The sequence below is a fragment of the Talpa europaea genome (genome assembly GCF_964194135.1).
Source record: "Talpa europaea genome assembly, chromosome: 10".
Lineage (NCBI taxonomy): Eukaryota > Metazoa > Chordata > Mammalia > Eulipotyphla > Talpidae > Talpa > Talpa europaea.
The window spans coordinates 72019641-72047220 of NC_140077.1; the positions used below are offsets into that span (position 1 = coordinate 72019641).

The following is a 27580-nucleotide window of genomic DNA, read 5'->3' on the forward strand; positions in this document are numbered from 1 at the left end:
AAAGACAAATCCCGTCACCACCAAAGGGAAGGTGGCTGGGACCTGAGGGTGGAGTTAAGCAGCCAGGTTTGGCATAAAAACCAAACACGTGGGCCTTGAGGGCCTCGCTCTCTCACTCGCCTCCTGGCTTTGTTGTAGAGCAACCCCGATACAAAACGGGGTGCCTGACTGTGGGCCCTCACCCACGCGCTTAAAAGGACTTATTAATGCTCTACTGCAGGCACACATGAAAGGTTAATAAAAGGTTTATTTACAAGGGAAGGGGAAATGAGGAAATGTACAGCTCTGGGAGAAAAGTAGGAGACAAAGTTTTAAATGAGTCCTACCTGATCCGCTGATCAGGAATCCCAAAATGGCGCTCTGAGAGCTGGCAGCAAGCCAGGAGCTGTGTAGCCAGGAGGCGAGCGACCATGAGCCCCCCAAGGCTCACGTGTTTGGTTTTATACCCAACCTGGCTGTTTAGCTCCACCCTCAGGTCCCAGCCACCCTCTCTTTGGTGGTGATGGGATTTGTTTTTCCCAATGTCCTGATGGTTTTAGTCTGGAGTGGGGGTGGTGTCCACAAAGCCTGTATGGGATTAGCTTAGGACATCCTCTCCCCCTAACAGCTTCACGGCTCCTGACTCGTGACCAGCTCTCAGAGTGCCATTTGGGATTCCAGATTGGCGGATCGGGTAGGATGCATTTAAGACTTTGTCTCCCACTTTTCTCCCTGAGCTGTACATTTCCTCATTTGCCCTTCCCTTGTAAATAAACCTTTTATTAACCTTTCGTGTGTGCCTGCAGTAGAGCATTGATAAGTCCTTTTAAGCGCGCGGGTGAGGACCCACAGTCAGGCAAACCCGTTTTGTATAGGGGCTGCCCTATAACAGTTGTAGGTCACACCCCAGTCTCTTTAGCTCCCCATTCAAATCCTATTTACCATCACTGCCCAGACCTTCTCTACCAAACTCACGTTGTTATGAGAACAAGGGCAGGGTGTGGCCCCACAGCCTCGCCCACCTATCAGAGCCCCTGGGGCTGAGGGATAGTGATGGACTTGAAAGATGGTGCTGTACATGTGCACCTTCTCACATGGAAAAACCATCAAGCTGTTAGGGAGATTCCATTCTAAACTCTGAACTTATAAAAAAGTAGCCAACTGATTAGCTTTTGCATTCTATTAAGTCAGTGATTTTTTTCTGGAACAGATAATACAATTGTTTTTCATAATACCCTCCTGTATTATTACATTCAGGATTTATTCCGGAAACGGTCAGCATGCCACGCAGGTGTCCCCCATCTGACTTCATTAGCGGGTGTTTGCCCAGGAACTCCCCTTTACAGTCAGCAGCTGCTCCAGCCACACCTCCAACCATGGCGAAGGACTGAAGTCCTTCAGTGAGGCAAAGACGTGGCCCTAGAGGTCTCTCTCCATCCAGGCACTGGCGGCTCGGCCAGCTCTGGGTATTGTCCTCACTGCCTGCAGAGCTGTGAGCTCTGGCACAGAAGTCCTGCCCGCCTCGGGGCATCATTAGGTAGTGGCGGGGCCTGCTTCCGACAGGCCCTTAAGGAGAAACCAAAGTCCCTGGTGCTGGCCTCAGACTCAGCTCTCTTAATCTCAGTAGCTGTTGTTCAGAATTGGGCAGTGTCTTTCGAGTGTATTCTGAACCCTGGTTCACATTACCAAGTTGGTCTCTAGCTTAATGGTTCTCTCTTCTACTGAAGATCCTGACAGGTGCCCTGTTCCCCTTAGAGAACCACTGCAGAACAGGAAAAGTGGCAGAATGGACGTGAGCATCCCTGTGGGGAGAATCGCTGTCCTCTAGGATCCAGTCAACCTCTTGAGTTCCCCAGTTTCTTGATTATATAATGGGGAAGTGGGCCTCCCTGGTGGTGCAAGGAGTTAAGCATCAGCACTATGAAGCTATGCATAGCCACTGCAGCACGAGTTTGATACCTGGCCAGGGAGCTGACCCACATGGTGCAGCAGAACTCTCCTGTCTCGCCCACTGCTCCCCTCAGCAGTGTATTTCAGTCTGCCTATTCTGCTCCCCACTCTGTCTCTGGTGAATTCTCTCATCACACGCACCTGGCCTGTACCCCAGTTCTTGTATGCATAAATAAATCTTTAAATAAATAAATAAATAAATAAAATGGGGACGCTATTTACCCCCTTTACGGGGCTCTTGTGGAGATCACCTGAGATAATACATGCCATGAAGCACTTAGCATGTGCACACACACAGGTGGCATCAATAAGTATCTTTTGCAACTACAATGTCCTGCACACTTCTTAGCACAGGACTCTTGACTGAGCCAGGGGGTAGGAGGAGGGGCGCCGTGCATGGCAGGAGTCTAGTTATCTTGCCCTGACAGGTGTTTTCAACATGCTGAGGACTCTAGATCCCAAATCCAAGCATCAAGTCCTCAGGCAGGGCACTAGGCTCCGGACAGCTGCCTCAACGACACTTATTTTAAAACCTTCAATTTCCCAGGCTCTGGTGGTTTGATTTGGCAACAAGAGATAATGGGTAGATACTATGTGCCAGAGTGGATTTCAGGTTTGAAAGGGATGAGGAGAAACTGTATTCTTTGGCACAGCTCTGGGTAGAAGGTGGGGCTGGGAACCCACTGGACCTTCGCCCTTGGAAACCCCACAACTCCTGTATGAATGTTGACTACAGCCTTCCCCAGAAGGCTGAGATGAGAAGTAGAAGGTGGTTCTGTCGTTCTTTGTGGATGTTCTTTAGAGGTCTTTCCTCAGTGCCTGTGAGGTGTCACGCCACCCCAATCCTCCAAGCTCTCACTCTATCACCAGTTTGCCTCTGTGCCCTTACGTGCCCCCTAACATGCCCCTCTCAGCAATTGCCATCCTTGCACCTCCTCGAGAAGACCACTCCATCAGTTGTCCTTTCTCTCCCCATCATCTCCCCATCAGTTTTTTGGCTCTACTGGGTCATTCCCACCAGCCAACAAACATGCAGTAATAGCGACCATCTTAAAAAAATGCTCTCCATATTCACACATGGTGCAGCAGACCTCTTCTGTCTCACCCACTGCTCCCCTCAGCAGTGTATTTCAGTCTGCTGGTGCTTTCTGTCTCTGGGAATTGGCCTAATCTGGATATTTCATATAAATGGAATTGTCTCGCTTCTTTCACTCAGTGGGACGTTTTCAAGGTCCCTCCGCTCTGCCAAGTGCTCATCAGGGTCCTGATGGAAGCCTCAGTGCCATCATGTCTCTTCCTTCTCTTCCTTCGCTACGCCTTCCTGGGACACGCCCTTTGATAAGCGACATGTGACTGTACTGGGCTGTACCAGGGCTCCCATAGCAAAAGACCACAGACTGGACGACCTAGACACAGAAGATTGTTTTCTCACACTTCTGGGGCGCACTTACTTGGTTCTCCTACATCCCTGCCCACTGTCACCTGCCCGGTGCGGCCTGACCCTGGCAATCTCAGCCCTGTAACCTGTTTATTTTCCTGGGCAGCCCTTATCCTCCAGCAGAACACATGCTCCATGACTGGTGCGTGCTCAGCCAGCACCTGAAACTGGCTGGCACAGTTACAGCAGGAGCTTCATAAACATGCATTAAAAAATAAGTGAATAAACAGATGTGCATCTTGAGTCTCCATGACAATCTAGCCACAATTTTACTTGTCCATTTGCATATAGGAGCCAAAACATTCCGTGGGAGAGTCAGAAGCCTAGACAGAGTCTTCCCTGACTAGGTAGCATCTGGGCTTGGTGATGTTTAGGGGAAGACTCAGCTTTTCCCATCCTAGGCAGTGGGGAGCACCCCCAGCCTCTCTCTGAAACCGCAGATAGTATGTGAGGACCTCGAGTGGAGCTTCCTGGACTTTCATGTCCATGTGACTCACCAGGGGACCTTGTTAAAACACAGAGGATGCTGACTCCTTGGGGCTGGTAGGGCAGGGGCTGAGAGTCTGCGTTTCTAAGACCTCCCAGATGATGCCTTGCAGAGCCTGCTGTTCTACAGGCCTCCCTTGACTAGCAGAAGATTAGAAGCCAACATTACTTGACACCTGAAGAGATCAGATTTCAAAGGCAAGCAGTAGAGTCAGCTATTGTGGGGGTGCTTACCCACACTTTGTTGAGGGGCAAAACTCACTAGGTACTACAGTTGCTGGGGTACTAGGTGGCCTGTGAAATGAACCTCAAGGCCCCTGCCTATTGGTAGTCACATCCTTGCGCCATTCTCTCCCTTTGAGTATAGATTAAGGCCAGTGACGCACATCTAGTGAGTGGAATATGGCAGATAGGATAGGATGTCACGCGAAGATTAGGTGATAAAAGACTGTGGCTTCTGTCTTAGGCGCCCTCGTACTCACCCTGAGAGAAGCTAGCTGCCTTTTGTGAGCAGCCCTATGGTGGGCTCAAGGTACAAGACAGAGGGGAGCCTCTGGCCAACAGCCAGCCAGGAATGGAGGCCAACAACTACCGGGCACCTGAACTTGGAAGCAGATCCTCCTCAAGTCGAGCCTTCAGTGGAGATAACCCCCCTTTTCTCTCCCCTGGCCCACAGAAACTGTGATAATAAGAAATGCTTATTGTTTAGATAATTAAAGCAATATGCAATTAATGCAGATGTTAAGAAAGGATAATGCCAATGATTAGTAAGGTGTGCTGGAAGGTATGTACCCAAGACTCCTGTAGCAGACCCAGCATTTTAAAGGACATGAGCCATATATATACTCAGTTTTCTGGATTTTTTGTTTTTTGTTTTTTGAGATTAAGGATGTGTATTACTCAAGAAAAAGACTGTAGTCAGAAATGAAGAATATACACACCCAGGACCCAAGCAACAAAGGAGAAGGATCCTGAAGATCAGGGGCAGGAATTACCTGGCGACCGCTGTCACACCTGTCCGCCAGGAACACTCATCACTGTCCTGCCTATAGATGTGATCTTCCCCTGTGTCTGTCTTGTGTGCCTTCCATTCATTATTTCAGGAAACACAGTGATTATTAATTCCGCATCTTTTCAATGAAATACTTTGATGATAAAATTAATCTTTTTTGATCAGAAAAAACAGTAAAACAAAAGCAATCATTGACTTGTTGTGCAGTCCTGTGTTCCTTTGGTGACATCGCCCTACCCAGACCTGCTTGAAGCTCTTGCCATTGCTTCTCCCCTCCTGGAAGCTCTGCCCACCCTTTCTTTACCAGGGAGAAAATATGAGGAAGAGAATGAGGCCATTGTACTTACAGACACCCTGCCCCCATGATCTCCCCTGATCCACTGTTTACCCACATTTGCCAAGCTCCTCGTTCTGGGGGAGCAGACAAGGCTCATTGAGGCCATTTACCATAGGTCAACAGGGAGACAAGGGTTGGAGACCCTCAGGGGCTGACCGACTGGGCGTCATGACTGGGGTTTTCGCAGCATGTGAACGTCCTGTGTGAGTCAAGAGGGGGTCTGAGCTCAAAGGCAATCACGGTGCGAACCAAGGCCTAGTGCTGAGCGGGGCACACATGGCCACTTCAGGGAGGCAGGCTGCAGGCCAGGAACCTTGTCACTCTGCAGGGCGAGCAACAGGGCTGAAGGATGCTGGGGCAACCCAGGAAGGTCCAAGGGTGGGCTGCTAGCCCAGATGTGTTGAGGGCCAGGCTGCCATGAGGCTGCCGAGGCTCATGAGTTGGTCTCTAAACTAGTATTCCTTGAAGGAGACACTGATTGACTAGGAAGACTTGATTTTCACAAAGAAATATGAGCTAAGGGGCCTCCCTGGTGGCACGAGGTGATAAGTCTCAGCACTATGAAGCAATCTGCAGCCAATGCAGCACGAGTTCAATCCCCAGCCAGGGAGCTACCCACATGGCGCAGCAGACCTCTCCTGTCTCCCCGCTGCTCCCCTCAGCAGTGTATTTCAGTCAATCTGCCTGTTCTGCTCCCCACTCTGTCTCTGGTGAATCCTCTCATCCCCAGCAGCTCTGGTCTGTACCCCAGTTCTTGTATGCATAAATAAATAAATCTTAAAAAAAAAGAAAGATGAGCTAAAACACCCTAATCCTTGGTCTAATTTTCTTTTTCCACCTTTGATAGGTTCATGGATGCAGAGAAACGCTTCCCCACTGTGTGGAAAGCTGGCCTGGTGGGCTGAGGAGTGCCACCTCCTCCAGGCAGCAGGCCTACCTCCCGGGGCGCTGTTGCCAGTTGAGAACACAGGTTCAGTATGGTCAGGTTGCATAATGCTTTGTGAGGCTAGACATCTAGGTTGTTAAAAGTGAAAGCGCTGGATATTTAAATGTTTCAGGGTTCCACAGACACAGCGACCAGAGGGAACACACCCATGGGCCTTACCTGCCCCCAGGTCACCACTGGTGACTCACCAGGTTGAGGGAGAGGCTGCAGTAAAAGCAATGTAAAAAGCAGAAGAGCCTAAGGGGAGAACCACACATCCTTGCTCCTCACCGTTGCTGCCACGAGGGCCTCGGTGCCTGCTGGGTGAGGATACGTTGCTCGGGTGCGAAGAGGTGTCTGTCCAAGCCCAGGGCCCTCTGGTTCTCAGACCACTCCCAGGGTGACCAGCTAAGCAGCAGCAGTGCACAATGACCCCTACGCAGCCTCACTCCAGCCTGCTCCCCTGAAGGTAGGACTGTACACTCAGCCCCCTTGGCGCTGAGGTATCAGGTACCTCAAATGAATGCGCCCACATTGGCATCTGTCCCGATCGCCTCCCAGACCCAAAACAGCATCACTAGTTCCCTGTCGCTCATACCTAAATTTTAGAATTTCTCTTTTTCCTCACACACTCCATCCTACCCAAGGCCTGTCAATGTTGTAATAAATCCCAAACCTGACCCTTTATAAATTCTCACCACCTCCCATCATTATCTCCTCAGTCCCCCCAATACTCTTTGCTGAGACCACAAAAAAGCCTCTTTAGGTATCCCTCCGTTTGCAGCAACCCCCACAAGGCAGGCTGGACGAACTACTGCTGCTCAGATGCCTGCATATTCTACCCCTTAAAGTGCATTCTGTACTTTCCAACGTGTCTATTTTTGCTGGTCTCCTCCCCAGGAATGTGAGCTCAATGACATCAGGGCTTTTGTCTATTATTTAACCATGTATTCTTATTGCCTCGTGCCTAGCATATCATAGGTGTTCAATCAATATTTTCTGGGCCCAATGAACCGACAGAGATCCCCAGGTAAACCTTGGTGGCCGGAGCCAAGGGTCAATGCAGGTGCTCACTGGGAAGTCTACTCACTGACTGAGGAAGGCAAAGAGGTATCTCATGACAATCAGAGTGGTTTTGGGCAGGGCCAGCAGGACTTTCCGGATGTGCAGAGCTCTTTCCTGCAGGTTATCCATTGCTGAAAGAAGAAAACCATGCGTTACTCTCCACTGTGACTGAAATCCCAGGAGCAGTAGCCAGAAGACCCGCCCACTGGCAGGTGCAACAAAGGGCTCAGGTTAAGTCTGTCAGGTACCAGGCCACAGTGAAAGGAGCTCCATCCCTATGACTCCTTGGGGCAGGGCTGCTGCGTGGCACACAGGCTGGACTCTGGACACTGAGGCAGGACTAAAAGCGATCTGCTCCTCGGGCAGAGGGCTGAGAGGCTTCCTACAGAAATCTACCATCCTCCTATCATTAAAACAACTGCAGCGACTGTTTGGCACCCAGGGTGGAGGGTGTGTATGTGTGGAGGGAGAGGCTGCACAGGCCCTGTCCTGCTTGCTCTGATGGGCCTCACCTTGTACAAGTCCAGAAAAGTCTGGCGTATATTCCCCTTTCCCTTGTCTGCAGCGGGTATGAGCAGAACATGGCCAGAGGCAAGCAATGGCAGACCCTGGGTAAGCAGTGATGTCTAGGGAAAAGACCGAAAAGTCTCTTGTGCTGTGGACAGATTAATTAAGCCACAGCCCTAGGCTCAGGCCTCCACCGTGACCAGTCTCCCACTTCGACAGTCTGCCACGTGGGTATCGTCCCTCCTAGGAGTGCCTTTATGTGGAAGGGAAACAATTAGCACTGGATTAGGAACATCTCAAGGAAGAATAGGGCAGCCAAGGTATCAGAGACTGACTTGGTGACCCCAGATACGAGATATTCCCCCTAAGCCCAGTCCTGGAAAAAGCCATGAAGACGTGAGGGATGCTATTGGTCACTACAAAACTCACGTCCACTAGATTCCCACAAATAGCAGGCTAGCAAACCAAAGGAGACAGCAGCTGGCCACTGCAGCCCCTCCTCTCTCAGGGACTGGGGGTGGGGATGTCCTCATGGCATACACTGGGTCAAATTGGCAGGTCAGTAAAACCCCAGCAGATCTGGAAAGAATCTTTTCTCCATTTCAAAGACATTGCCTCCTGCAACCTCCAGAGTCATCATTCTAATGGTGTCTGCTTCCAGGATGGTCTGATATTAATCCAAATTTCTGTGGATCATTTTCCAAAAAAAATAATTGAGATGATGTTCCAGTATCATGAACTAAACGAAATGGCCAGACAAAGATTTTCAAGCCCCAAATTTCAGAGTAAGAGGCAGAGGACCTCTGTGAAGGATAAGTTAGAGAACATCTTATCTCACTCTCTGGGAAAAGACCATACTGCTACTTTTAAATGTGCAGAGGACTTTTGTTTCTTCCTAGAAGCACATGTACTGGCTGGGCTTGTCAGCATGTCACACCACGTTTAAAGCAACAAGCGGAGATATTGGCAACGCCTCCGCTATTGCCCTTCATATTGTGGAAAGCACAAGCACCAGCACTGAAGTATAACCTTCAACTAGCTGAGAAGGACTGTGTCTTACACATGAATATAAATGCATTTTACTGGAGGAAGAGAAAACCCAGTGAAGCAAAGGTGTTTGAAGGAAAATCAGAAAGAAAAAAGTCAAGAGTTCTGGCCCTAGACTTCTCCACCAGGGGATAAAGGCATGAGAATAAGGAGAATGAACTTTGCTGGGCAAAGGAAAACATTATCAGAAAGCTTATGCAATTAAAAAAATGATAAATGTTAAAGTAAAAAAATAATGAAATAAAAAAATTAAAAAAAAAAAAAAAGCTCATGCAAACAAAAGGCCCGTGGAAGTTTCTCATCTGCTGCTACACGGCGCTCCGGCCCCGAAGCCTGTCTTCAGCTGGGAAGGTACTTACTGACACAGGTCATCAGGTCATGGAAGATGTCCTTTGGGAAGAGAGGGTGTTCCAGGCCCCGGAAGTAAAGCTTCAGCACACCAGCTATGGAATCCATGTCATGGTCGTTCTGGTCTCCAGCCAGGGGGTCCTCTCCTGAGGATACACGGCCCCCCACCAAAAGGAAAGAGAGTGAGAGAGGCAAAAACACACAGGATGAAGCAGAGGTGGTGGGAAGGGGTGACCTGCTAAAGTCCTCTTCCCAGTCCATCAGCTCTCTGCCCTGGAAGGTGATCATGAGTTGGGGGCTGGGATCAGATAAAGCAGATTCAGGGGCCCTAGGGCCAGAGAGGGGCACAAGGGATCACCAACATGAATTAGCTTGAGCCAGACTAGCTCAGGCCCTGTGGGCTGGGGATGGGACACAGCCACTGGCGCTCATAAGAACAATGCTGCCAGACTGGGACTAAGCCCATGGGAGGGGACACGAGGTGAGGGAGGCCAGGCCCTCTGGGAATCTCTCACTCCTGGCCTGCAACAAAGGACACCTACTTACAGGAGAACAATCATGCTGGAGCTCCCTATGGAAAATTTCATATCAGATGTAATTAGATTTAATGATAGGCCCAACCTCAAATTGAAACTATATATATCCATTATAGTGACGGAAATTGCCAAAGCTTGCCTATTACCTTAATAGCCCACAAGATAATAAATGGGCTACAATGAACATGTGCATTAGCCTTGATATTAACTGCCACCAAGGGTTCCGGGCGAAGTCATAAACCCCCCAGAGATCATAGTTAACTTCTAGAGTTTTGGCAGATCATCCTCAGGAGAGAGGCAGGATGATAGGGCTCAGAAGGAAGGATGTTGAACGTGACCTGGCATGTCCCTGCCAGATCACATTTGACTAGGGTGGACTGACTGCAGGAGAGCAGGTGCTGGGCTGCAGAGGGGGCGAGCTGACCCCCTGGTCTCTGGGCACCTCTCAGGGGCGAAAGCGTGGGGCTAATACCCCAGGGGACTGGCAAGCATTTGGTCCTATTTTCAAGGTTATTTTCCTCACCTCTCTCAAAAGCATTTTTGATGTCATTCACTTCGACTTGGGATCCTGATACCCGGAAAATTCCTTCATGCTGTAGTCCTGGGAGGACAGGAGAAGTGATGAAGGTGAAGAAAATGAAAACTCCCAGTCACAGCTCCAAGTTTCGGTGAATGTCAGTCTCCCAGACAATGTGTATTTAAGCACCTTGACTTTCTTGTGCAAGGATAGAAAAGCTACCAGCAGGGATAGGAGGCACTAGTCTACAAAAGCACTGGCTCACGGGAAGTGATGTCCGCATTCAGCTCTATTTTCGATTCCAAGGGAGACTGGGAGCCATGTTCCCTCCCAGTCTGCTTCTCTGTTTCCACCTGCAAAGTGGAGATGTGGCCCTGGCACCTTCTTCTCATCCAGAGTCAGGAATGAAAACTGGGGCATGCCATTAGATACTATCAGTTTCACATGGTCTGCGATTTTAATTCTTGCTTTAGCTGAACGTTTGGCTGTTCTAAGGAAAAATATTTTCATTACTTGTGAAAAACAGAAGACATGAAAAGACAACTGATCAGTTGGGTGAGAATATTGCCAGACACTGCTAGCCACTGGTCCTTGGCTACAGCTTTACCCTAAAAGCAAAATATGCAGGCATGTTGCGCTATGATGTACATGGAAATTTGCCTTCTTGAATTTGCTGGAGCAGAAATAATTATAAACAAAATAATGCATGTGTAGAAACTGCTAAGAAATGCGTTCATATAAATGAATCAACTGGTCCTTATAATGGCCATATAGGTAGCTGTCATCAGCATGCCCATTTTCTAGGTGAAAGGACGATGAACGAGGACCAGCCTTAGACTACACAGGCTGGTTATACCTGCCTCTGACTGTGACCGTGTGCTCATTCCTCAGTCCAGCCTGTGGGCCCTTGCAGAGAGGAGGGGCACAGAGAGGAGGAAACTTTCCAGTCTGGACATGGATATGGACTCCAGAGCACCACACATGTGACTATGAAGCTGGGAGGGCTCTAGGAAGCATGCATTAGTGCTGGGCCTGGGGGCTGGACTCAACTGGCATCTTCTACTACATCACATCTGGCCTGGGAAATCAGAAGCCCTGTGGACCAATCTGGGGCATTTTATCCAAGTCCCTCTGTTACAGCATGATCTATAGAAAATTTTGACATGTTAGAGATTTCTTAAACTTCTTCTTAGGAAAACAAAGTAGAGTAACACTACATTTTACCCACTGTTTCTAGGGCTACCAACTCAGTGAGGGGGTGACTGGATTCTATCAGCTAGACTTAGAGGTAAGAAGTAAGGGGTGGGGGATTGTTAATTACCTGGCTTGTAATAGGACTTAGGTTGTCTGTTCTCTAAGCAAATCTCTAGAATATTCCTTAGTGAATGGTAGGCAATGTTAAAACCCCATTAGTTTCAATGTAATGGTACCATTACTAGTTACCAATGGAATGTAATAGCCACATAATGTTGCTTAAACACAAAATGTAAACTGCAAGTGTTCTGATAGAAACAGTCACATACTCAGCGACTTGTCAGAAACACAATATAAAATAAGGAAATATCATCTTAGGAACCAGACTACTTCGTATGTTCTAGCTGGTGAGCCCAAATATTTGCTGAGAGAGGATCATTTTGCTACTTCTTGGTAGATTTGACCACCAAGGAAAAGTCATTTTGGGCCAGGCATCCAGGTCAAGAAGGCAGAGTCTAGCTTATTGGAAGTCAGGCTGCAAGCTTGAGATGCACTGAGGCCCCTTTGGTCTGGTTCTACTTCCTCTCAGAATTTATGCTTTACAAAAACGACTGTGTGTTCTTGTTCAACAGGTAGAATCTTTGAAGTGTCCAGCTGAATGAAACTAAAAGTATAACTATTAATAAATGGTCAGTTTCAGAAAGTAAAGGGAAAACCAAGTGATTTTATTATAAGGCAGTAACATACATGTGACACACAACATAACCTCATGTAACCATCAGACAAACCCACAATCTTTTCCACCTTAGCCCACACTAACATAACAGTATGAAACTGATGATTTTTGGTAAGTTATTTGGAAATGGTACAAAACCTTCCATTTTGTGCTGGATCCAGCTGGTGCCAGAAATTGCAATTTTATTCTTAAAAAAAAGTAAGAATGGAAAGACCAATGACTCAGCAATACTTCTAGGTATTTACCCAAAGACTATGAAAACACTAATATGAAAAGATTTATGCTTTCCTGTGTTTATAGCAACATTATTCACAATAGCCAAATCATGAACTAGCCTAAATGCCCATTAACAGATGACTTGATAAAGAAATTATGGAATATTTACTCAATGGAATACTACTCAGCTATTTAAAAAGATGATATAGTATCTTTTAGGGCAAAATGGATGGATCTTGACACAATTATGCTAAGCGATATGTCAGAAAGTGAAAGACATTTGCTGGATGGTTTCATTCATTTGTGGAAAATAAATAACCAAAGATGACAAACTGGTAAAACAAGAGAAATTCTTGGACTCTGAAAAATATCACTGAGTACTAAGTGATGGGTTAGGGAGAAGGAGGGAAGGTGTCAGGGTTGTGGGACTGGCGATCTAATGGGTGGGTGACACATGTGCACATAGGGACATGTGACGTACTCCCAAAATTATGTAGTTGTATAGACTAGTGGCAAATCAAAACAATGAGAGGGGGGGAAAAATATTGCTCCCTAGAGAATCAATATACATGCTGAATAAATGAATGAACGGGATGTATGCTGTGAGTGGATGAACAGGAGTTCAGACCCTCTTCTTCCTATTGTCTTCTATGCACAAACAACTCCTCCTCCCCTGAACTTGGTTTGGATTTATCTTTGCCAATTGCATGACCATGAACCATGGCTATCTTCTGAAACTTCTTGTTCTGTTACTCTGAATTACTACAGCTTATCTCTTTTTATTTAATTACCCACTTGCTTATTTATTTTCTCCCAACTGTGTTACAAAACCAGGTAAAGACAGACACAGAGTGTAACCCCTGTTTTTGTGTCCCTGGTTGGCCATGCAAGGTGCCCAGCACTAATCAAGTGCTTTATAAATGTTTGTTGACTGTTCAATAGTGATATCCATACCATTATTTCAAGAGAATAGAGGTAAGACTTAAAAACTATAGCTTGTTAAAATGCGGTAAGTTATGAGCATACTAAAATAATTCCTATGCCAAAAATGAACCCAAGAAATGCCCCAGTTTGTAGTAAAGAGGGAAGCAAGAGAGGCAGAGAGAATGGCTATCTCTGGATTTAGACCAGGAACCATCTACATGACCTCTCTAAGCTCTGGGAAGGTCCTTCTGTCCCATTTTCTCTAGACTATCAGGACAGCATCTACAAACAAATTAAAGAAAAAAAAAACTTTATTTTTTAAAAAAAAAAACTGGGATGTAAGCCAGGGGCGGGGGGAGGGGGGGTAGCAGTGAGAGGATTCACCAGAGACAGAGTGGGGAGCAGAACAGGCAGATTGATTGAAATACATTGCTGAGGGGAGCAGCAGGTGAGACAGGAGAGTCTGCTGTGCCTTAACCCCTTGGCCACCAGGGAGGCCCTACAAACAATTTCTGATGCCCAGCTCCTAGAAACCACAGTGCTAGCTCAGATATCTGTGCTTTCCTAATGCCCTTACATTTAGAAGGTCACTTCTCTGGCCATTCATCTCCATCCCTAAATTCTATCTAACCTCAGAGCTGGTAAGAGATGAAGTCTATGAGATTGAGTTTTGACCAAGCAGATGATAGTGTGATTTGACTGAGGTGGGGAAGGAGCCAGCCCCACAGATATAAATATAGGCTCTAACTTTAAAACTGGCTATAAGTGAGCTCTTGGCAATGTTGTATCCAGTGAGACCAAACCAGAAAAAACCCTGAATATTACTAGGAATCAATGTAATATTACACAAGGAACTATTGTAAGCCAGTCTGCTGTAGAAGGCCAATGTGACATCATGGTCAAGGCTGTGCAGAGGAGATACCAACATGTGCAAAGACAGTGAGTAATAGCGAAACTACCACCACATCACACCAGCTGTACTGACTCGTGTAACAGCTGTAATTTAAAACTCACTCTCAAGCTAGAATAGGGAGTGGGTGAGTGGGCTGAGGCATTTTGGGCCAAACCATAAGATGCCTTTCTTATTGTCTAGGTGCGGCCATTCTCAGGTAGCAAACATGTGAACAAATAAGATTTTATTATTTTTCTGAGAATGTCAGGATAGGAAGTCAACCCTATTCTTACTCTATAAAGAATTCCTGGAAGTTCTTCCCAACTTTGCACAAATATGGACAAGGTTGTAATCCTGCTTACCATGTCTGCTGATAAACCGGATACAGCTTTCTACCACCAGAGGGATTGCCTGGCTGGAATCCTGAAAGGCCAGAGAAACACAGTATTAGAATCATTAAAGGAGGATAGTCTATGGCCAGAGAAAATGGGCCAAACTGTGCAGAGCTTGTCTCAAGATAGATGAGGGGCCAATTTACAAAGAAGCACCTGGCCTGTCCTAGCTCCAGAGCACATGGTCGTCTCCTCGGAAGGCCACACAGATGCCTGAGATTCAGCACGTCCGAGACAGAACAGTTCACCTTTTATCCTAAACCAGTTCCCTACTCCCAGTCATCCAACCAATCGGCATATTCTGTTATGCCTGCCTCCCAGGTATCTCTAGTCCACTCAGTCTCTCCGTGTCTAATGCCACCAGCACTGTTCAACCCACCAACTTGGCAGTCCCGCTCTTGCTGGCCTCCAACCCCTATTTCTCTTCCCTCACACAGTGGTGAGGTGTCTGCAAAGTACACAGCCCACTTTCCACTCTAGGTTGGACTCTTCTGGCTCCTTTCTTTGCACAGCCCTGTGTGCCCAGGACCCCATCTTTGCTGCCAGTTGCACCTCCTTTTGCTCTACCCCATCTCTCTGATACAGCCACATTGGCCTTCTTTCTGTTCCTTCTTTGCCTTCTTTGTCCCAGAGCTTTTCAGGGGCTGTTCCTGCTCTGGAATGTTCTCCTCATCCCAGAGCCCCATGCCTCAGGGACTTGGTGCAAGTATCACTGCTCCAGAAAAGCTTTTCCAGAATCCTCAGATGAGAACAGCACCTCCATCTACAGGGCCTTAGCATCTTGTACTTGGCCCTAATGACCTCGATTGTGAAGTAATTATGTGGCCATGAAGATCTGTTCGCACCTGTCCATTCAGGTTGAGCTCCAGGTCAGTTTTGGGGTATTCAGTGCTGGCCCTGGGAGGGTGGCAGAGTGAGGGTATAGAACAATAGAAGCTTCAGAAAGGGGGGCTATTTGGCATAAAAGGTAAGGAAGAAAAAGTCAACTCTGGGAAATAGTGGTGGCTAAGAGGTATTAAGTGAAGAAACACGGCTCCCAAATGTCAACTTTCGTTCTGACATTTTGCTAAATAGCCCTGCCATTTATTTAACTTCTCTGAGTCTCAATTTGGTATCTATGCTGAGGAGAGGATTGGTTATAAGGTGAGCACATTCCTATGCACATGAACACCAGTGTGTGCCACTTACAGAGGAACGCTAGAGAGTGTTGGGTCATGATCTAAGTACTCTAGATGGACTGGTCCTTGTAACAACACTATGAGGCGTCCACTATCATTATTCTCATTTGACAAATGAGGAAATGAAGGGTAGTGAGGTGAAATGGCTGCTTAAGGTGACTGGGAGTGGCAGGGCCAGTGTTCAAACCCAGGCCTACTCCCTGTGAGACTGACATGTCAGCACCACCTATCCTGCATCCTAGTTGCTGAGCAAACACTGCCAGGGGTCTGGACCAAGTATTACCAAAGGCCAGTCTGGTTTTATGATGCAGCTGAATGCACAACTCAGCTATGGGGGAGAAGAGGACCAGGAACCCTGAATGTGGCCAGAGGGATTTTAGATGTTCACGTGTAGGTGGCACAGCTCCCATAGCTTCTGCTCATTTCACAGGCTCACTGTGCCCTCCCTGGCTCTGGATTCTCAACTGCAGCATGAGGTTTGGACAGTGTTAGGAGGCTGCAGGGCCTCAGGAAGAAGTCAGGCTCCCATGCTTGCTGGGGCCCCGGGGCTGCCACAGGGCCCATGCATGTGGGGGTGGGGCCAAGTCAGGACGCGCTGACCCCAGTGCTCATAGGCTCTTCCAGCTGCAGTGGCCAGGGTCTCCCCTTGTGTCACCATCACTCACTTCTGCCAACAGCCCAGGGTGGTCTTGAAGAGTCTTTGTCAGCTCATCCCACACTAACAAAGAAACTGTACTCCACTATAAAAATACGAACCCACCATTTTTCAGTCCTTCAGTTTGTAAATATTGTCATTTATTCTTCATTTATACATGGCAGCAGCAGTGATAATGAGGACAGCAAAAACTTTATAAAGTTTCTCTGGTCTTGGGTTTATCTATAAAGACCTAAAGAGAAGTCAGCTGGTGAGTTCAAAGGTTGCTGGCTTCAACCAGTGATATGAGTGCCAAATTCTGGCTAGACATGTAGGAAATGGAATCTCAACTGTCACTTGAGGAAGACTGCAGGGCTGCAGACAGCAAGGCATCAACGCTATTAACCTGCATGTCCATCACTACCAGCAGCACAACAGAAGCAGCCCAGAGAGGACCCATCCTATTGCAGAAGAGGACCTTTGGATCCCCACTATTCCAGTGATGCCTACAATACAGTCTGGTGGGAGAAACTGGACAAAGTCAGGATGGCTGCAGCCCCTCCCACCAACCTCCCTCCCCCTGTAATGTCTGAGTGAGAGATAGTTAGGATTTTGCCAGGTACCGATCCCTGTTACATTTGTTAGATTATCCACTTTGACCAAGACAGAAAATACAAGTCTTGACTACTTATTAGATGTAGGTAGTTGTAGGGTAAGTGAAAATTATCAGGATTTTCTGCCCTCCTGCCATTAGCATTAACAATAGATCCCTGTGGTCCTACACTCCTGGTCCACACCACCAGGAATAGGGTGTGGGCATGCATAGGTGGGTGCACCTAGACTGAGACTGGGCTTATAAGGGCAGCATCATGGGGACACCAGCAGAAAGGGTAGCAGAAAGGATGAGAGCAGAGCCAGCAGAGCAACAAAGGAGAAAGAGAGAAGCAGAGACCACAAGAGAACACCAAAGAGCCCAGAAAGGGTGAAGATTTGCCAGGGGCTGGGAGGCCTGCCAGCCTCCCAGCCCCCCTACCCTTGGCCTCCCGCATGATAAATGTTGTAAAAAGCTCAATAAAAGCCTGAAAAAGCCACCGAGGGCTCCAGGACTCTTCTTTACCCGTCTGCTTGGGTCATAAAGATCCTGCTCTGTGCCTTCCTGCCACTACAGTAACGATAAAAAAAAAAAAAAAAAAAAAAGAGGCAGTGAAGACAGACTTGAAGCGTCAGGGACTGTGAAGATGGCTAGAGATAGAAGGTGCAAAAGTAACAGGACACAGAAAATGCTGGGCTCAAAGGGGGGCAGGGAAGGCTCAGAGGCAGCAACTGAAGGATCTCCTTTAGACAAGTCTGAGATGATTTGATTTAGCATTTTTATTGGAATCTATGAGGAACCCTCAGGAACAATAGTTATCAGATTCTTCCTCTTGCTTGGCTGATTTCCCACAAACAAACAAGTATTTATTTCCTGGTTACTGATATAAGATGACTCAACTTCCAAATTACTTATTATTTATTCTATTTTAGAAAAATTCTTTACTGATCCACCGTTGGATCTGAGTTGCTGGGGAAGAAGAGAGAAAACAACATCTTTAATTGGGATTTTTAAAAATCCTTGCACAAATTTAGCACCAGGTAAAAATGCTTTGTCTGCAATTGCTTAGGTGCAGCAGAATGCAAACCAGATGGGTGCTGCTCCCCTCTGAAGGAGCCCAAGCACGGGTGCTCCATCTAGAAGCCCGAGGCACAGTGCCAGTCCCAGGACTGAAAGGAACAAACCAAATTCAAGCCAGTTCTTAGCGTTAAAGAAAAAAAAAAAAAAAGGCTCTCTCTCTCTAAGGTAGCCACCTATTAATTTAAAATGCAATAAATTATATCCCTGGGAGGCACTCCACTCCTTTCCAGTGTTAAATGAAATTATGGGAAGGAAAAAATAGAGGAACCAGAGGAAGAAGAGTTGCAATGACATTTTTAAAAAATGTGTCATCATAGCTGATGTTCTCATTACAATGAGACCCAAAGTAGAGAGGGGGTAAAAATAATGACAGCAAAGCTAAGACTAGTGGGAAGTATATAATCTGGGTTTCCCAGCCAGAGCAGATGAAGACTCTGCTGGGGGTGCTCACACCAGGGAGACCAGATGCCTTGTCCATTCTATGATCTCCCTGTGGCTAGAGCCATTGTGAATTACCCAAAATGAATTTTTTTTTTTTTTTTTTGAGTCCAGATCAGCTTTCCCCTGAGTAGCCAGAGGGGCATTTCTGAGCTGCCTCCATCCCCTCCCTACTAACTGCTGACTGCATAGCTGGTAAAAGCTTAGGGATACAAAATCATTTTAGTATTTGCCATAAAGTATAATTAGGAAGTCAAATTTGCTACTGCAAAAAATACTTCAATTGATTTTTTAAAAACAAGCACAAGTGCCATTTAGATTACCCACTGATGTGGATCAGCCACACCACTGCTCTGGAAGAGCCCTCTGAATGTGGGTGCTGAGAACTGACTGCCCAATGCCAGATCTTAATATCACACTGAAGATTGTGCACAAAATTGCAGAGTTCAACATCTCCTGTGTATCATTCCTGGAACAGACTTAGCTTTGCATTTTTAGCATGTCTTAGAAATACATCTAATCACCACACCACCAAAAAAACCCCAAATCTGCAAGCTTAGAGAGTTCAGTCTAGAGAGGAACAGCTATGAGTCACATATGGGTACCTACGCAGGAAACACGAGGTTTCTTTTGTGGTCTCTAGAAAAAGTGATACCATGGGCAATTCTGGCATAATCTATCACAATCAGAGCTCCAGTACACAAGGAAGTAAATGATGAGAGAGGAGAGGAATAAATCAGAAAGATTGAGTCACTCAAGCTACACAAGCTGCATCAATGAAGTTGTCACGATATTAAACATACTGTGAATAACAGCACATTCCAGACACAGGCATGAAGACAGAGTGTCTGTCCTGCCCACGTTGACTTGCACAAATGTCTGTGGGATGGAACCATTGCACACCAGGCCAGCCTGGCTCTCACCTGGCCCTTACCTGCTTCCTCACAGTTGAGCTACGCCTGTGGTCGAGTCCACCAATCAGAGAAGACCAATCCAGCAGCACGGAGGAAAAGAGAAAGGGCGTTAGAAACAATCTGTGGGACAGTTAACTAAACAGGTCACATTATTCAACACAGAAATGGCTGAGACTTGATGTTATTCTCCAATAAAGCTCTTTTCACAAAAGCATAGAGGTGTCTGCTTTTAAAACCTGTCACTATTCGAAACTAGACTAGGAGGGAGCTGGTTTAATTTGCAGTAAAATATCTTTAGACGATCAGATATCTGTTTGCTAGAAGACACCAGTAAACACCAAAGGAAGTTACAGTGTTTGCTCTTAGAAATTCTTTGGGAAAAAAATAGGTGTCATTTTGTTGTCATTTAGAGTGTCCAGCACCTTGCTGATGTGCTTGGTGATGTTTTTCAAGTTGTGTTTTGCCTCAGAAGCCTTTTCTTCCAAGGAATCTGACTCAGCGGCTCAATACCTCACATGAGAGGGCAGCACTGTCCTGTCCTGAGGAAGTGGGGACCATATCCTGGCTAGTGGGTGCCTTCTGCCCCTGCCTCCAGGCCGCTCTAGAAACCCCTCTGGAATCCTTGATCTGGTGGCGTGCTCATTTTTGTCTTATAGATGAGGAAACTGGAGTTCAGAGAAAAGAACGGCCCAAGGGCACAGCATGAGGGAATCAACTTTTCAATCCCATGGAGACTTCTGCAGATATGGGCTTCAGGTGAACCTACACTAGGACTCTGTCACCAGAAGATACCTTCCACAGGATTCCATTGCCCTGGTTCCCTCCAGTCATCAAGATTGGTATATTAATGGGATCTTTATTGTAATCCATAATGACAAAACGATGAAAACCAAATGAAGCTATTTCTAAATAATGAGCCTATAATTGTAAATGGCCTCGTGATTATTGTGTGTGTTGGCAGATATAAGTGGTTTATATAATGGGCTAACCCAGAGTCTCTAAGGAGTTAGGCCCATTAAAGCTCTTTCCCCAGTTAAATCAGCACATTTTTAGGCATCTGAAAACTGTTGGCTGAATGAATGCCTTGCTCTTTACCAGCTCGAGTTTTCTGATAGCAGCACCATGACTGGGAGGGGAACTGTTTGTCTGGGACCGCGGAGGGATGGGAAGGTGGGAGAATGATTGGGAGGGCTGCGTACTTGCACACAGGCAAGGTTTCTACGATGCTGTTTGGCAAACCCATTCAATGTAGTAGTTCACTATCCAGCAGCAGTCACTTACTAAGGGCTGTCATCTTTTCCATGTGTAAACAAACCCCAGATCAAATGCTGCCTCCTGATCTTCCTTCTCGGGGTCAGACACTTCCCAAAGCCCACATGTTGAAGTCTAACAGCTCAGGTTGGGTCACCAGGACCCCCAGAATGGAACATTTCATTTCCTTGCAATGTAGTGGTTTTGGGGAGTCTCTGGTAACTTACTCAGTTCTGCTCAGTTTTTTCCCAAAGTCACAATAAACCCCATTTCCATTTGAGACTAGATGGGGTCAGTAAGGGAAAGGGAAGGAAGCAGCTTCTGCCCAAGGCACTCCTTTGCAAAGTCATCCAGTCTTTTGAGAGCTGCTGGGCTCTCCCAGGCTGAGATGGCGCTAACAGGGGTCTCCCCTCATCCCTCCCCAAGCCCCAGGCCACACCTACCTGGCCAGACTGCAATCTGTCCGCTGACCTGCAGGAAAGACAAAGGCACAAGGCACACATTGAAGTGGAAGGAGAGAAAGAGGGGGACTTACCCCTGGGAACCGCCTTGCCTGATGGGCTGCCCAGACAGCGCCTAGTACTGGCCTCCCAGGCTGTTTCTAGTGTTTGTTTCCAGCACCCCTTAACCTTAGGCTTGTTAGACTCTGCTTCCCAATGGGAAAAGGGGTAAATGCAGGAAGGAAAAAAGAGCAAGGCAGATCATACTTTAAAGAGCAAGTAACTAGAGGCTTCTTGGAGATGAAAATTTAGCTCTCTGTGTATATGTGGTATATATGGCTTGCTTTCTCAACACATACACATTATCTTTCTGTCCCTCCTGCCCTCTCCCTGAGGAGGGAAGAAGGAAAGAATTGTTTGGGGAGAGGGAGAAGATAAGAAATAGTTTTAGATTCACGCTAAATTCTCCCATTAGATTGGGTTGGGGTGGCAAGGGAAAAATGAGATTTCATGCTGTTACTGAAAACATCAAACTGTGGCTCTCCAACCAACAGTGGGTCCTAATATGAAGTTTAATGGACCGCAGCAAACCTTAAAAATGGAAAATCTTAATTCATGAGAAGTATTTTTTTTTTTTAAAAAAAACATACATGCATGTGGACATGGGCCATGGTACAATTTATGTTGTTTTCTCTGGGTGCACAATTCATCAAGCTTGATTTGGACTAGACCTGTATTAGCTAAACCAGGGGAAACCCAAGCAGGCACTGAGCTGGGGAGGGAGAGATCAGTCCTCACCTTTCTCCTCCCTGCTTCTGGAAAGGCAAGTCTACAAGGGAAAGGGTAGGGGCTTTTTCTTGCCTTTAAAGGTTGCCTGCTTATTGCTGATTAGAGTTCAGCTCATCTTGAATTACACACTCTCCCACTCATAACAGCCTCTCATTACTAAAGGCTCAGCTTTCATCTGCAAAAATATTATTCTGAGCCATTATTTTCAACATCTGTCCCATTTCCATTCTGGAATATTCATACACATCAATTATCCCTCTGTGGCAAGAACAAGGGACTCTTGCATTATGGTGACAAATTCATACAGAAGGCAGGGCCGTGATGACTTGACATGGACAGCCTGCTGCTATTTTTTTCCTTTATTGCTAGAACTTGTCATCTTAATATTAAGGCAATTTGCAACACTAATGCATGGTCACCAACCTTTGCTCTCCCAGAGTAGCACATCTGATGAATGTGTGTATGTGTGCAACTGTTTTTTAAAAGACATACATGCATGTGTCCTTGCATAGATTATATGTAATCTATGTTGCTTTCTTTGGGTGCACAATTAATCAAGCTTTATTTGGACTAGACCTGTATTAGATAAACAAGGGAAAACCCAATCCTCTCCTCCCTTTCCTTTCCTTCTCTCTCTCTCTCTCACTCTCTTTCTTTCTCTCTCTCTCTCTCTCTCACACACACACACACACACCCCTGAGGCTCTGCTCTTCACTTCACTTATGGTCTATGCTTAGGTTATCTTGGCAAAAAGAAATCACAGTTATAATTTGCTTCACATAATTCTGGGCTTTCTAGCCTCTGATTCCCTATGGAGCAATATGATAATACAAGAGTAAAGATTTTCTATAAGCAAAATTTGGATCTCAATGCCCAAACCTGTTCAGCCTGAGTCCCGTGGGTGGTGGGAGGAAAGAGAACAGTGGTTACCAGGTTTTCTTCACATAAAAGAAAATGCCTTAAAAATCACAAGATCAAAGACAGCAGAGATTAAAGAATTAAATCACCTAGAGGAATCGTCCAGGGCAGGAGGAAGACAGGGCAAGAAGGATGGGGAGGAAGTTCTGGGATGAAAATAAGGGCTTCGATTCGTGGGGTCAATTCAATGGGCCAACGGGTATGTACTTTCAGGTGCTGCAGCTTGCAGAGAAGTGTTTAAGAACTGACTTTAAAACATCAGACCTTTATGTAAGTCCAGGTTTGACTTTCACTGGTCCTATTCATATTCCTTATACCCCGCCCCCACCTTCCCATCCATAAGTTAGGAGATTTGTGGGGCAAGGAGGAGGGGCAGGGTATTGGGAGGCATCCCAACCTGGGAACCCCATTAATCACAGGATGTTAAGAATCAGGCAGGCAACCTAGGCAAGGTTCCAAAAACCCCAGGGAAGCTTCTTTTTTAACCTTCTGTTTGACAGCTGAGGAGAGAAAGTCCAGAGTGCCCGGCAGGTTCTTTGCCTTACTGCTTTCCAGAGGGTCTGGTTAAAATCACCCTGAGATGAGAGTCCACTCAGCGCCGCAGCCTCGGCTTGGCCAAGGCCAGGAGAGGGCAGCCACTCAGCCCAACCCTTTAGATGCTAAGGAAGGTGACATGTACCTTAAGGCCGGGGAAAGCAGCAGCCTGCCAGCAGCCTTGCCTGTGAGAAGCCCCTCCCCTCCTCAGAGCAGCTGGGCCTCTCACCTCACAGCTCCCTACCTTCTTGCTCCAGTCTCAGTCCCGCCACAGAGGAGCTAAGAGTTTCCACAAAATGTCTGGAGAGTAAATAATCAATAGCTCCTTGCCCCGTGGTAGCAGAGCAGGGGAAGAAGGGCCGCGTGGAGGCAGCATGCTCCATTTAAACAAATAGATGATGCACATTAGTGCTTCATTAAGCACGGGCCTCTCCCATTACTCAAGCAGTCATCTGGGGCGTGTGAGTCCACATCAAACAGGCTGGGGGAAGGAATGCAGTCACGTGACAAGACCGGGCGCCCCAGCTTAGGATGGAGGCATCAGCTGGGCACTGACGCGCTCAGGGCTGTCCCCTCCCTGCCAAGCCTCCTGCACAGCTCACACACTCACTTTCCCCCAGGGTTTTCTGGAGAAGGTCGTGCTTGGCTTGTAACTTGGTGATGAGGTTCCTGCCCTCCAGGTATTCCTTCATTTTCTGTAAGGAGGAAAAAGAGCAATGAGATTCCTGAAAGAAAAAAAATCATCACAGACACTGGGCTGTACAATTCCCTTTTTAAAAGGGCATTCGGTTTCTGACCCAATTTCCACCCAGTCCATTTTTTCATTTCCTTAAGGCAGCTGTTGATTTTCATGGTGATCAGTATCCTGCTCCAGGTTGGAGTGTGAGGCACTGTCTCAAGTTCCTCATCCATCTCCTTCAGTTCCACTGAAAAGCAGTGTGGTGGAGGGACACACTGGGCTGTCCTCTCGGCATGAGGACATACACCTGCCACTTGTCACCTCGACTGACCTCCACCCTGCCTGGCTCCTCCGCCAGTGCAGTCCATCAGCCATGGAGGCTAAGTCTTCGCCTCAGCTGCAAGGCTCAGTCTTTACCTCCTCCTCTATTCTGCATGGAGTCTGTGGAAAACCTGGGGTTTCTGAACGCGCAGAGGGAAGGGCTGTCACCACCCACTTGTACACACAGATAATGGCAGCTCCAAACATAAGACAAGGATATAGAAACACGATCCCACCTGAACACTGGGCTGAATGGTCTGATCCGCCCCTTCTCAATGCTTGTCAGCCTAGGAGAGACGATCTGTCCCTGGACAATTCATCAAATCTCTAGAACAACCCTATGAACTATCACTGTTGTCACCCTCATTTACGGATGAGGGCACTAAGTTTTGGAGACATTAAATCAATTGCTCAAGATCAGCCTGTTGCTGAGTGATGGAGCCAGTATCCAAACACACAGATTTTTGATGATACAGCGTGAGCTTAGCTGTAGGACAACACACTTGTAGGATAAATGGATTAATCAGACTTTTTACGTCTCTAGCCTCTGGGACTATCACCCGAGGCTAAAGCAGAAGGCTCTTGGGAGCATGGGTGTGGGGTGTGCGTGCCTGAGTGTGGACACCTGGAGTATGGCGTGGGCATGAGTAAGTGTGCACACCTGTGCCTGGAGGCCAGTGATGTAAGAGCGGCGTCACTCAGACAGGGAGTTATGGGAAGATGACTGCGGAGCATGCGTGACTACAGAAGAGGCAAGACCATGAGAGAGCCTAGGGAAAGAGTGTAAAGATTCATTGGGGTAGGGAGGCTCAGTTGCCTGACTCACTGCATGGCAGCTTCCCTGCCTGGTGTGCCTGTGAACCTGGTTCTCCGAGAGAACATTAAAGCCTGAAATATTCACCGAGGACTCTGGGACTCTACCTGTCTGCCCGAATCCATAGTGAACCTACCCTGTACCTGCTGGCACTAGAATGCTCCACCCACAGGGACGCAGGTAGCAGCAGACACAACTCCCCTGTATTCATTAGAGATGAGGGACAATTCAGGACTTTGGAGAACGTTAGCATGCGTTCCTCACCTGGCTCTCACAATGACTCTGCACAAACACCAGGAAAAACATTACCATTTTCTTACAGATAAGAAGACATTCTCCAGGAAGGGGATGTCAAATAAACTGTCGATCGCTGCAATCCAGTAAGTGGCAACTCCAGGGCTGCAGCCCAGGCCTCTGGATTCTTAACACACCATGTTTCCCACTCCACTCTGCAGCCATTATGGGCATCTTAGTCTGCCTTGCTTGTCTCCTGAGACAGTGGTCCATCTCCTGGGTCAGGGGTCATCTGCCCATGTCTGAGCTCATAGGCAAAATGGCAGGGCTCCCCCAGGGACTGTCTGTGAATCACTAATGATATGTGACATGGAATAGGGGCGTGGCAAGTGAACAAGACATTTAAAGTTTGTACTGTCTTCTTAATGTATTAACAGAAAGTATAATTATATATTAATCATTGGTTTTATGACTTAATACATCACTGTAGGATGAACGCAGACAGGTGAGAAAAATACGACGTTTACTCTGTACTTTGTACATTGTGGACTTTTAACCAAGAGTACGTATTTCTCTCTCTCAAAACAAAGAAAAAATATGCTTTCTCTGGGATGCATCCCCTCGCCTTCTTACACTTTCAGAAGCTACTGCACCTACCTTTGCAAACCTCCCTAACCGTACCTCTCACACAGCTGTCAAGGCAGCTTATGACTCATGTGTCTCTCTCCAGACAGCCGCCTCCTGAGGTCAGAGGCCCAGCACTCATGACTCTCTGCATTCCCGATGCCTAGTGCCCTGCCTGGCACATAGCAGACACTCAAGAACTGCTCAAATAATAGCTAAAATATAGATAATCAGTCTCTCTTTCCTCCAAAGAACCTACCTCAGGAGTTACAAACCAAGCTTCCAAGTGTGTCCCTACACTCCGAATTAAATATAAAACAAATAAAGCCCTAGCCCTACATCAAATCATATCTGGTGTTTCACGCACAACCTGTTCCCTCTGCTCCTTTGAGCATGTGCACAGAACATGTGCATGGAAAGAGGTCCCCACCCCCGTCACCTTCCCCTCCATCTGCTCCAGCTGCACTCACCTGCTGTCAGTCCTCCCTGGGTAACATCCAATCCCCAGCCAATGCCTAATTGTGAGGCTGGGAACAGTCTTTAGGGCCCAGAGGTAGAAACCAGGCAGAAAACATCCACTGCTGATATCTGAACCCTCAAAGGCCCCCAGGAAGGTTATCCCTGGAGAATAAAGATTTCCTAACAAGAAAAAATTCATCAAGAAACTGTAACCCGTAAACCAGGACCAGATTGCTCAGAAAACAGCCAAAGTTCTGAGAGGAGATGGATGCAAATTCCTTCCTCTCACTCCTGTTTCTGAAATCATTTTTTTCCTATTCATGTTCACAGTTCACTAGTTAACTCTGACTGTCACTCAGTGAACCATTAAAATAAATAACAAGCTGATAAAGAGGCATGATGGATTGCCTTTTTCGGGTTTCATTAAATCCTGAAGGATCGAAAGAAACACTGTGTCAAGGTATGACTTGCATTCCTAATTCTGGGGTGGAAGCAATGGTTAGGAATTTTCCATCCAGATGAGCCAGATATGGGAAGTGAGGGCACCCCAGAGCTCATAGGCATATTATTTGCCACTTTCCCAGCCCACCTGGGATCAGGTTTCATCTGCAGGAGAGCTGAACTGGGAGAAGTCATGGTCCTTGGCTGGCAGAACTGAGTTAGGGGTATTGGCGTTGCTGACCAGACACATGAGAGGAGACAGCAGAAGGCAAAGGAGGGAGGACAGCTTTTCAAAGATATTTGGAGACCAGGGACCCAGGAAAAGAACTGTCTATGCACAATCTCAAAAATCCCTTCCTTGGGCAAAAAGAGGCTCTGTCCTTATTTAAAACATATTTCAAAAGCAGGCAATTACCTTCCTTTCATTCCACGTTCCTTACCAAACATACAAAGTAAAGTGATTACCTGGAGTTTTCTATTCTAGGGCACCAGAATAAATCGAATTCCTAAAACACAGTCTGAGCACTTCCCTATGCTCCCCCCACAAATTGTATACTCAGTGTTATTGAAACTGATAATTTCTTCAAAAAGTAGAAAGGGAAACAGAGGGCCTATTAGGTGGTTTTGTCTTTTGCCATTATGGACCTTCAATTCAGTTTATATGACCTTATCAATTTATCTCTCCATAGTTCCAAGTTGGTTATTAGCTGTCAGCAATGAGTTTTAGTTATTGAAATTA

The 27580-nt window shown here is 46.8% G+C and overlaps 1 protein-coding gene across 4 annotated transcripts in view; it reads right to left on the reverse strand.

The window, feature by feature from the left end:
• The window catches only part of SRGAP2 (SLIT-ROBO Rho GTPase activating protein 2), a gene marked incomplete at both ends in the record, with an annotated part of 230296 nt that overhangs the window by 14123 nt on the left and 188593 nt on the right, over window positions 1-27580 (reverse strand). For all 4 annotated transcript variants that reach the window (XM_084246216.1, XM_084246215.1, XM_084246214.1 and 1 more), the window contains 7 exons: window positions 7218-7323; window positions 9106-9240; window positions 10154-10231; window positions 14472-14532; window positions 19358-19382; window positions 21032-21059; window positions 23880-23964. In XM_084246216.1, coding sequence (XP_084102342.1) covers window positions 7218-7323; window positions 9106-9240; window positions 10154-10231; window positions 14472-14532; window positions 19358-19382; window positions 21032-21059; window positions 23880-23964 — 518 coding nt within the window. The remainder of the gene's footprint in view (window positions 1-7217; window positions 7324-9105; window positions 9241-10153; window positions 10232-14471; window positions 14533-19357; window positions 19383-21031; window positions 21060-23879; window positions 23965-27580) is intronic.